The sequence below is a fragment of the Heteronotia binoei genome, chromosome 6 (genome assembly GCF_032191835.1).
Source record: "Heteronotia binoei isolate CCM8104 ecotype False Entrance Well chromosome 6, APGP_CSIRO_Hbin_v1, whole genome shotgun sequence".
Classification (NCBI taxonomy): Eukaryota; Metazoa; Chordata; class Lepidosauria; order Squamata; family Gekkonidae; genus Heteronotia; species Heteronotia binoei.
Window position 1 is genome coordinate 27,726,502 of NC_083228.1, and position 11,775 is coordinate 27,738,276.

Sequence of the window (11,775 nt, forward strand, 5' to 3'; positions counted from 1 at the left end):
CTGCTCAGTGTTCTATTTTTCAAGAATATACTCATTTAGGCACCATTTATTCACCTATTTTCCGCAGTACTCCTTCCTTTGTACCTTAGCAAGGCATTCTTTGTCCCATCTCCTTCCAGCTCTTTGAGACAAAAAGATCTTGGCTTTTGACAATAGTCACTATGAAATATCCCACATAGTAGCCATTAATTTGACCCACTCCATCATTCTTTCCCATTGAAAGCAGGAAGGTAAGTGAACCTAAATGGGAGACACAAAGATTATTTACAAAAGCAAATAAAAAATCATGATCTGGTTTGGTGAAAAATTCAAGATATCAGTTGAAACACCTTTCATTCTAAGCTTGTATCTCCTGCTTTTATGACCAATCTAGGACGGACTCATATTTATGGGGGGCGGTTTCCTGAACTACTGCTAGATAAGAGATTGTGTTAAGAAAGTACTGTATGAAGCAGCACAGCAAAAGGGTGCTATGACTCCTGGGAAATCCTTGCAATTATAGCAGCCCCAAAACAGCTCTGATGTAATACTGGATACTGCTGCAAGTATGCATAGTCAAGTGCAAATCGGGCAATGATTTCTTAAAGAAGCTAAACATGGCCATATCAAAATCATGCCTATTCTTTGTACCTAGTAACTACTAAAAAGGAAAACATCTGTCACAGGCCTTTGCAGCTCATTTTACCTGGCTTGTAGGTTTTCAGAGGTTTTTGTGTCAGGCTGTTGATGATGTTGGTCACCACAACATTTGCATGAAGCCCAGCATGGTATGCCATCTTTGGCTCCTTGACATGAGCACAGTCACCAATGGCATAGATGTTATCATATCCTTCCACCTGGAGGTGCTCATTCACCTTCAAAGCACTATCACTTGCCAGCCTGTCAACTGGGAAGGAAAAGAAGGAATTATTTTGTGGTCAGAGAACTGACTAGCAATTATTAGCAAATGCCACAAAGAAAAAAGCACAAAGCAATGCCATTTTTTTGTTACTTGAGACTTTGACAAAAGCCAAATGGTGGCATGTGGGATGCACACAAAATAGTCCTGTAAATGCCAGCCTCAGACAGTCCTCTTATCAGGTGTTCTGTATACTTTCCAACAATTTTAATTAGAGTGGTGGTGAATCGCTCTTATTAGTACTTATATACAGACTGATAAAAGTTTTTAAAGAACTCAAAAATATGTGTCAAACATCTCTAAAGTTTGAGGGAAAGAATTCAAAAATATTTCACAACCTTTTTCTTGGGCTTATAGCGATGTTTTTTAGAAGACAAGTTTCAGCAACATGAATTGCTGTGATATGCAAAATCTTGGGATCTGAGAAGGTCACCACGTGCTCCAGATCCTTGTCCATCCTGCTTGGTGAAATCATGGAAGGACCACGTTATGAGTCCTTGAAGTCCATTGTGGAATCAGTTGTCGATTCCAGGAAAGGTGACCGAGAGACCAATGGAGGACCAACTCCAGGTACTGAATAACTTATCTGCAATGGACCCTTTTCAGTCTTGCTTCAGGCAGAGCTATGGGATGGAGATGCTGCTGAATGCTGACCAAAGTGCTCCTGCTGGATTTGTCTGCAGCCTTTGATACAGTGACCCACACCATCTCATTGAGACATCTGGAGTATAAGTAGGTTTCAAGGCACGTGCTTTGAATTGATTTAAATCAGGGGTGTCAAACATGCTGTTTGGGGGCCAAATCAAGCCCCCAGAGAGCTCCTATCAGGCCCCTGAGCAACTGACTGCCATCTGCTTCCTTCTCCCAATATCTTGCTTCATTCTGCATAACAGCTTGTTTTGCAAGGCTTGCTCAATTGCACAGGAGCTACAAAGCAAAATCTCTATTTTCTCCATTGGCTGAGGCTCCTCCCTTGGGGAGGAATAGCTTGCTTTGCCAGGCTTTCTCACTTGCACAGCAGAGCTACTGAGCCAATCCTTGCTTCCTTCTATTGGCTGAGGTTCCTCCCCCCCCCCCCAGTCCCCTGGGGAAGGAAGGAAAGAGCCAGAGCTTCCTTTGCCCAGGAAATAAAAAGAAAGCATCTTTAAGATTAATGAGTGCTAATGTTTTAAGCATGTTTTAAGTTTTTTAAAAATAAATATTTTTGTTTCTAGTAGTCTTGCCCCTGCTCTCATTTTCTTTTTTGAGAACAATGACAATAAATTTATCTGTCTGTCTGTCTGTCTGTCTGTCTGTCTGTCTGTCTGTCTGTCTGTCTGTCTGTCTGTCTGTCTGTCTATCTATCTATCTATCTATCTATCTATCTATCTATCATCTTGTGTTCTTTATAAAATTTGTATCTCTGCTACCTAATCTTAAATAGGTACACACATGGCTCAGCCCAACCTGACATGGCCCGGCCCAACAAGGTCTCATTTATGTCAGATCCAGCCCTCATAACAAATGAGTTCGACACCCCTGATTTAAATCATTCCTTATGGACTGGGGGACTAAAAGGGTTGCCACTGCAGATCAGTTGTCATCAGTGTGAAACTTGTCCTGTGGAGCTTCCCTGGGCACAGTCCTGTCCCCCACGCTACAGAATGATCTTGACAGGCTGGAAAACTGGGCTAAAACAAAATGAATTTTTAACAGGAATAAATGTAAAGGTGGACGATAAATAAATAAATTTCAGCTTTTCTAGTTTACCACGTTTCTAGATCACCTTTGATTGCAACCCTTCAAGGCAGCACCTGGGCCATTTTCATTGAATCTTCACAGTCACTTTAAGTTGCACTGTGGCTCTGAAAAAAATGATTCCAGTATATCTGCTACCTGCACTGAATGTCGACAGCAATGCTGACAACGCACCACCTTTTCCAATCTTACAAAATCCTGGTCACAAGGCTTTGCTGGTCACTCACCACTAAGCAAATAATTATGTAGAAGCTAGAATGATATTCTTAATGTGCCACTTCCAGCAGTTTAATTTTGAAAAGAAAAATATAAAAAAGTACACATGGGGTCCTTCCTTCACTGTCACTACAAAATTTGGCTTACAAAAAGAAAAGTTAAATTACTGACATTTTAGTTGAACACATCCCAGGACCACTGAGCTATGACAACACCAAGGGGCCAAATTACCATCAACATTCTCTCACAAAAAGATAAATTTTAAAAGGCAATCATCAGCAATGAATCTGCCACTCTTTTAAAAAGAATACTGCAGAACTGATATGCTCTGCCAAAGAAGATTCCAAACAACAGTACTGGAGCTACAGGAAAGATGTTTGTTTCCCCAAACTGGAGAGCAGGGTGGAAAAATAACTTACAGAATGCACTGCTGTATGCCGATGAATTGACCTTTATTCCAGTGCAGAGAATTACCATGTCAGTAGCAATCTCTGTGCCTTTGTCAGTCTTCACTGTCATATTCTCCTTGGTTTGGTTTAAAGTCAGCATAGCCAGATTGAGAACTCTCTCACCTGTTAGACAGTCCGACAAACAAAACAAAGCTTCACACCTCATTGAATCTCTGAGACCACGATACTACCAAGGCTCTCATATTTTAAGACGCTATGCCAAAGGCTACCCACTGAGTCTCATTGTTTGAAGAGATATTATTTTTAACACAAAAAAGTCATTCTAAGCCCACCAACTTCAGTGGACCAAGACAGCTCCGTTTATGACTGCGCTGTAAGACTCTGATTATACTGTTTTAAATCTCAGCTTCCACTCAAGCAATGAGGGGTGATCATTACTAGTCATCCAAGTTAAATGGAATATTTTGAAAATACCTTAGTGACCATATTCAATTAAAGTGCAGAAAGGAAGAGTGCAGTTGGGTGGGGATTCTTGTTGCCAAAGCAGGGCTACACACAAGTGCACAGCTCTTAAGAAAGCTTTCCATCAAAATAAATACACTCTGCTTTCTTACTAAGCAACTGGAAATAAAGAGAGAAGTAGGATGAATTAAACCTCCCATTACATCTAACCTCTGCCACAGAAGGCACCTCCCAATGGAACTTTTCTGTATTCTGTTATTCCAAAATAGAGAAAAATTACACACATTGTATGTTTCAATTTTAAGTGTCTACATCTCAGCTTCAAGGATATGCACATATTTTTATGCAAATCACATTAAAACGTAGGCCAGCTGGGCCTCATTCAAAAGTATTTTAAAGAGACAAGCAGTGAAAGTTATATCAAGTATGAATTGTTCAAATGGTGACTGCAATACTACCTAAATACTAGGGTATTTGGTTAATATAGTAGAGCTTGCCCAGTCATAGAAGATACTGAGTGCACTAAATAAATCTCCCAAGAACTATACTGCAAAAAAAGCAAACTTACATTTATTCAAGTAGATTCAGTTCACATTCAGGTTGCAGTCAAGAGAAAGAAGCCTTATCTAAAGAGAACTTCCCCTATCACAAATGGTCAGCTTGTCTGGCATCATGTGTGTGGGAGTACAAGGGCATTGTATCTACAGGGGAAGGCCATGTTAAGATAGTGAGAGGACAAAAAGAGTGAAAGGGTCAGAGGGCAACTCCCAGGTTAAGACAAAGAAAGGCATCTCATTCAGGGAGATAACACCTATAGACACTTAGAGTGACCCAGCATCCCCCCAACCTCCAGTTATGCTGAGTCTCTCACTCCAACACTAAGGACTACGAAGGGTGTAAACTCTGCTTGGGATGGGGCTGCCAGTCTTATTTGAAACAATCTTTAGAAGTACCTTTGATGGGGTCCAGCTGACAAGCTTAGTTGTTATAATGGACCCAGCAGTATTATTGGAGAAGAAAGTCAACACATCTGCAAAAAAGACCTACCAGCGTCATTTAGCTGGAAAATGACCCCCTATCTTGACTCAGCTGATCTGGCCATGTGGATTCATATGGTTACCTTGAGGCGAGACTATCGAAAAGCAATCTACACAGCTCTGCCCTTGAAGACAACTCAGTTGCTCCAACTGGTGCAGAATGCTGCAGCCTTGCTACTATGAGGCAATAGGCAGAGTGCAAATGTCATCACACGCATTCTACAGACACATCATTGGTTACCAATTGGTTTCCAAGGTTTTAGTTATCACTCCAAGCCCTCAATGGCCCATCTCTCTCACAATATTTTTCTGTGATACCTTCATGCACCCAAGCAAAGTTCTCACAGAGTCACCCTGCAAATAGGTAAGCTTGGCAGCTGCCTGTTCACACACATTCTTTGTAGTGGACCACAACTTGTGGTTCCCACCTTGTGGGACAGCCTGACTAGGACAGAAGTCTCCTACACTTGCATCATTCCAGAGAATATAGAAAACCTCTTTCTAAAAAAAGAAATGCAGTAGAATAGAGTGGTCCAGGAGGGCACTTTTATAATGGAGTAGGCAGGCCTCAGATTCAGTGGGAGCTCACAGGAGCACAGCTCCTGAACCTTTCTGAGAGTTCCACTTCCTCCTTCTGAGATTTCCACTTCCTTGTCCACTGAATAGTATGTGCAGCTGCATAACAATCCCTGGATGAGCTCCACCACCTATTTTTCTACAAAATGACCCCTGGGAGTAGGGTTGCAGTCCACTGCAATGGTTATTGTAGCCACTGCCTGAATTGTTCACTGATTGCTTATGCTATTTGATTGAAGAGGGGAAAGAAAAGGGATTTATAGCCTTCTTCTTTCTAACTTAAGGGGATTCAAAGCAGCTTACAATCACTCTTCCTTTCCTCTCCCCACAACAGGCACCTTGAGAGTAGGTGGAGCTGAGAGAGCTCTGAGAGAATTGTGACTGGTCCAAGGTCACCCAGCAGGCTTCATGTGGAGAAGGAGTGGGGAATCAAACCCGGTTCTCCAGATTAGAGTCCATTGCTCTTAACCACTACAACATGCTGGCATAGATTGAACTGTTTTATACTGAGACTCAGCAAGAACAGCAAACTATAAAGAACATTAAATACAGGAAAATGCCCTGGGAAAGCTCCCTTCAGCTAGAGAGCTCGAGACACCCAGCAAAATTCTACATATATATAACAAACCCAGTTAAGTACCTACTCAACAAGATGTGTACTCCCTTCTGGATAAGAATCTCCTTCACCTTCTGCCGAACACTAGGGAGGAGTTCTACATCTGCCAGTGCAGTTTTTGAATGAATAAGTGTGACCTGGAAGTACAGACACCAAACCAAATATATTCAGCTTGTGAAAAAGCATCACTGTAAGACCTTCCATATTATGTGTGTGAAGTGCCATTAAGTCACCATTAATTTCTGGGACTCCATAGAGGTTTCAAAGCTAGAGATGTTCAGAGGTGGTTTGCCATTGCCTGCCTCTGTGTAGTGAGTAGCCCTGGTATTTCTTAGTGGTCTTCCTTCCAAATACTGACCAGAGTTGACCCTGCTTAGCTTACAAGATCTAATGAGATCCATATTAGCAGCCCTTAACAAAAATAACCATGCATTTATTACAACATGGGGACCTGTACACATCAAGAGCTCACAAATCATGTAGCTTTTCAGATTAATGTTAGCTCCACCCATGCATTTATTAAGTAAATAAAAGTGACTAGAGTGGGAAAAGAGCTTCTCTTTCTCTGGAGACTATACTCAGCTATTCTCAAGAAACCTATTATTAAGGCCAAAACAAAAAACAAAAAGACATCAGGCAAAGTTGTGGCATCCATCATATATTTATAGACAAATGTATGGAAGGGAAACCATGAGCTATGAGCAGTGAAGCAATTCACATTTTGCAATTTACAACTAAAGGAGGGAGAACAGGGGTTATGAGAACAAAAGGGCATATCTACATTCCCAACTGACATTGTCCCTTCCCAGGATTCTTTGGGAGAAGCTATGACAGTTACACCAGTATAAAATAGACACAGCTCTAGCTACTCCTAAAAATACAGCCATTTTAGTTCCCTCATGGGGAAGAAGTGTGTATTTAAGAAGACCAACTAATGGGTGGGACAAAGTTAGAGACCAATGGCACCTTTGAGACCAACAAAGCTTTATTGTGGTATGAGCACTTCTTCTGATGCATGCTCATGAAAGCTTATGTCTTGAATAAAACTTGTTAGTCTTAAAGGTGCCACTGGACTCTTAGCTTTGTTCTACTGCTTCAGACCAACATGGCTACCTCATCTGGATCTAGTTAACGTGTGGGTAGACTGTCATGAAACTTGAACTTTGTACCTCTTTGGCAGGATACTCCGTCTTAATCTCCGCTGCCATCTCAACACCAGCTGCACCACCACCCACAACAACTATGCGAGAAGCTTTCTGAATCTTTCACAATTAAAGAGAGAAACAGGATTAGAATCACAGCAATATTGCCTAGGTCTTTCCTTCATGAATTCAAAGAAGCTTATGATGGAGTGCCAAAGAACTTCAGTCTTCAGTAGCCTAATGTTCACAGCTCTCGAAGTCTGAGGGGAACTAGCTCCCCTACTAAATATTTTTCAAGGTGGTAACCCATCCTGTCCCTTAATTGAGGACTGATACCTAAAGGAAGCCAATTCCCAAGGTGTTTGGACCAGCCAGTGTATCTTCTGTTCTGTATTTAATAACACCTAGACCGTCCTCCTGGAGTGATAAAGATTCTCATCCAGACATTATACCTACAATTAAAGTGGTTTCAAGGCCTAGGTATCTATTACATCTCTTCCAAAGAGTTCAGAACAGCATACATAGAGCCCTCATGTTCCATTTTACCTCAGAGCCATCCTGTGAGGTGGCTTAGGCTGAAAAAGAGTAACTGGCCTAAGGTCACCCAATTGTTCAACCATCCTGGTTCTCTTTTGTAAGTACTGCCAATATTTTAAATGTCACTCGCTTCTGCTGCCCAATGTGAAGCAGGAGCCAGAGGGAAGGGTTTGAACAGGATCACCGTATTTTTCATCCTGGTCTTTCCTTCCAGTCGGTTATGTTTAAGCTTCATTACCTGCCTGGAGGTGTGCTCCAAAACTAAACAAATACAAACTGCCATCTTCAATTTTTACTGATACCATTAAAAAAAGGGCATTTTCACAGCTGATCATAGATGAGAATATGGGAGTCTTCACTAAAGGCCACCCTTTCAGTTCTTGGCTGAGGCAATCTGAACCCATGAGTTCCAACTGCATAATTCCTACAATAAACATCCAATAACTATCTTACTGCAGAAATCCCATGGCCCTTTACTGGACCTATCTACAACCACATTCATGATATCAAAGCATAAGCAAAGTGATTTACCTCCTTGACCATGTTCTCATAGGCCTGAATGGCTGACTGCCTGTCAACAATACTATTAAATTTCCCAGGGAAAGGTCCATCGCTCCCTGTGGCAAGGATAAGATGAGAAAAGGAGAGTTCCTAAAGGGAATATTTAATAATAATTAAAAAAAAGCTCAGAGGCTTGCAATGCAATCCTGACCAGAGTGTACATTCTTCTAAGCCTGTTGACTTTAATGGACTTACAGGAATATAACTCTCAGTAATAAAGCTCTTTATCTACAGGAAAGGTGGATAATACCTTCGTGCACTGATCAGAGCTTTCAGCCCTAAAACGCTGTCTTAGTTACTATATGGAGCAGCAATCTGGAAACATAAGATACACAAGACTAATACAATTTTTACATCACATTTGCATGAACCCAAAGTATGTGGCTGGTGCTACCCTTAAGACTGGAACTTGGCCAGCATTCCATCAAATCTAGAGCACAGATATTAGCATTGCCTGAAACTTAAAATAATGTTCTCCGAGGATAACACATTATATTACAAAAAACAAAATAATTTCTCCAGTCCACGGAATTAGGCTATAATAGAAAAACTGGACATCATACAATGTCCAGAGAAAGCAGTTTCTGTGCTAGAGTGGCCCCTAGCCTGTAAGACTATTGAGTGGTCAGTTATAGAGATTCATATTAACAGTACCATTTCTGGGAAGAGGGGGGGAGAGAGAAAGAAAAAATTCTGCTTAGGATTGCAGTGGTTCTCTCACGCAAAGAGTGCTTCCACATTACCACCAACTCACTTCACCATCATGCAGCAGTATGCGCTGTTTTTCCAAGTCAATGCCAACAACTTTGGCTTGCCGGAAACTGTCTCCAAATGTTGCTGAATAAGAGATGAAGGTTTTTGTTGCAAACCCTGAAATGTAAAACATTTAAGCAATGAATGGGACCTATTGGGTAAGAGTACAGGAAGTTACAAGCCAAGAACTGAATACATGTGCAAATCATAATTGCAACACCAATTCAACATTCAGAATTTACAAAGCCACACTTTAACTGAAAAGAATTAGTACTGCAGTGGAAGGAGGGAGGTGTCGTTTGGGTGTTGTAGATTTTCCGGTCTGTGAAGCCCTGGGTGTTGGCATTGTGAGACCTGACATTTTGCCAGCAACTGTGACTGGCATCCTCAGAGGTGTAACCCAGAAAAGGTGTAATTTATCTGCTTGAATTTTGTAGAGGTTATATCCCAGGGTCCTGGGTCATGACAAACTGGGCTGGACTGTCCCCTTGAGAAGATGGCTGGGGTTTAAACCGCCAAGGCACCTTCTGCCTTGTGGCTTTCTGATTGACAACACTAGTCGCATCATTGCTCCCAAAGCTGCTATTAGCTCTCTACTCCTTTCCTTCTGCTCGTCTGCCATACCACCACCCTAAGCAGTAAGCATTCAACATTCCCTAGCAATGCCATCACAGCAGAAGGACTAGAAGAACAGGAAGAGGCTTCCCTTTGTTTTCTCACATGTACCTCTCTTCCCCCCTCCCCCGTGAAGTAAGGAGCCTATGATCATTCACACAGAAGAGGGAGTAAGATGGTATGTATGGGTCAGATGGGAGGGGAATTCTCTCCTCATCTCACCATCTCCATTTCTCTCATTCTTCTCTCCTCTGAGCCTGGGTTCACACATTTAACAGAGAATGAGGTAGAAGAGAAATGAGATGGCAGAATGGACCATCTCAGACTGCAGATGGAGAAATGATGTTTTGGAATGCTCTGCTCTGTTAAAAAGAACTCCCTGCAAACAGAAACTGAACCCTGCTGCCTGCTTCCCCTGCTATCGGACTTCTACTTTTAAAATGTAAAAGTACTTTGAAAGCTGGGATCCACCCTCTGCCATCTAAAGTGGGGTGGTCCATTCTAGAGCCATTGGCTCTGATGCTTTATTGCTGCCTGCTGGTATCTGCTACCCCAGCACCCTTTAGGAGCCAGGTCTGGGAGGCCATTACCCAGCCCCAGCTTCTATTCTAGGTTTTGGGATTTTGCTGTCCATTTGGAAAAAGAGAAAAATCAATAGTGTGAAACGATGTTTGTACAGATTCGTAAGGGCAGATTCCTTTCCAGTGAGGTTGACTTTTGAACTAGAGAGAAAAAACTGTGGCCAAGGAGAATGCTAGAACAATGTGGGACCTGTTTGACACAGGATTATGGGCAAAAGTACAATTTTAGAGCAGTGAGGCCAATCCGTATTGAAGCCAAATATGCCTATTCCTTTCGGGGGGGGGGACAAGTTTTAGAAGTCTCAGTTACAGACAGTTTTGTGCATAGTTGCCATTGGCTGTCCTCCAGGATCTCACTACAGAATTCTTCTCCCCAATTCTTAAAAACAGTTTATACTTTTTTTTAAAAAAAAAATCCCTTTTACAAATGAATAGGACAGCACATGGAGAGAGATATTTAAAAATTGTGCAGTATTTTAAAAGCATATGAAGAGTGGACAATGGAGCCAGCATTTATTCTGTTAGCATGCATGTCTGCCATTCAAATAAAAGCCCTGTGGCGCAGAGTGTTAAAGCTGCAGTACTGCAGCCCTAAGCTCTGCTCACGACCTGAGTTCGATCCCCGGCAGAAGCTGGGTTTTCAGGTAGCTGGCTCAAGGTTGACTCAGCCTTCCATCCTTCCGAGGCCGGTAAAATGAGTGCTCAGCTTGCTGGGGGTGGGGGTAGTGTAGATGACTGGGGAAGGCAATGGCAAACCACCCCATAAAAAGTCTGCTGTGAAAACGCTGTGAAAGCAACGTCACCCCAGAGTCGGAAACGACTGGTGCCTGCACAGGGGACCTTCCCTGTCATTCAAATCACAAAACTGGGCTTGCCAGGCAGGAACATCCTCCTTATACTCTTCCTTCTAAACTGGAGACCTCCAAGTATAACTGCTGAGAGCCCAGCTGTGGACTCATTCAGAAAGATGCTTGTGCAGAAGACCTAAGCTGCTGTCTTCTTCCAGCAATGGCCTTGCTTGGTCCCTTAGGCCTCCAAGGCAAATTGGGACAATGGGAATGTGGTACCCTCCTCTTCCCCTCCATGCCTGCCTGCCTGCCTTGACAGCCCAAGTCTAACCAGAGAAGATGATGAAGGAAGATCAAATGAGAAATCACCGCTGTTGACAGAGGCCCGGAGTGCAGCAACGTTGTGGTGGAAAGCATCTCTCATGTCCACGAGAATAAAAGGGACCCCCCAAGATTTCAGTTGATTGGCAGCTGCAATACCACCAAAACCTCCTCCAACTATCACCACACGAACTGAATCGTCCACAGAGAGTTTGGACCCCATCACAAACTGCAAGGCGTCTTCAGCTGAGGAGGACAAGGAAAATAATGATTTTTGTTCCTTGTCCAATCACACAAGAAATGGGAATTATTCACTACTGAAGATAGTTCATACACGACACCATAATTGAGTAGGTCATGCCAGCCTATCATACTTCCACAACAAGCAGAGAAATATGCCAGGCCCAATCTTTTTCTTCTCACTGTTTACCTTAGCTGCTGCGCTAAAGTTTGGTTCAGGTGGGTAGCCATGTTGGTCTGATGCAGCAGAACAAAGTTTGAATCTGACATAATGACTCACAGGAC

The 11,775-nt window shown here is 42.5% G+C and overlaps 1 protein-coding gene across 1 annotated transcript; it reads right to left on the bottom strand.

Moving 5' to 3' along the window:
• Window positions 1–66: 66 nt before the first annotated feature.
• AIFM2 (apoptosis inducing factor mitochondria associated 2) lies at window positions 67–11,496 on the bottom strand. The gene is made up of 8 exons (XM_060241181.1): window positions 11,299–11,496; window positions 8,947–9,062; window positions 8,163–8,282; window positions 7,122–7,214; window positions 5,981–6,089; window positions 3,271–3,423; window positions 686–886; window positions 67–240 (listed from the first exon to the last, which is right to left on the bottom strand). Exons 1-8 carry the CDS (start codon window positions 11,471–11,473, stop codon window positions 86–88), a joined length of 1,122 nt encoding a protein of 373 aa, XP_060097164.1. The 5' UTR covers window positions 11,474–11,496; the 3' UTR covers window positions 67–85.
• Between the last annotated feature and the right edge of the window lie 279 nt (window positions 11,497–11,775).

Coding starts and splice junctions, on each gene's coding strand:
- AIFM2 (XM_060241181.1), bottom strand. CDS start 11,473: ATGGGGTCCAAACTCTCTGTGGACGATTCAGTTCGTGTGGTGATAGTT. Junction 8,283..8,946: donor TACTGCTGCATGATGGTGAA/GTGAGTTGGTGG, acceptor TATTCCCTTTAG/GAACTCTCCTTTTCTCATCT. Junction 6,090..7,121: donor CGGAGTATCCTGCCAAAGAG/GTACAAAGTTCA, acceptor CTGTACTTCCAG/GTCACACTTATTCATTCAAA.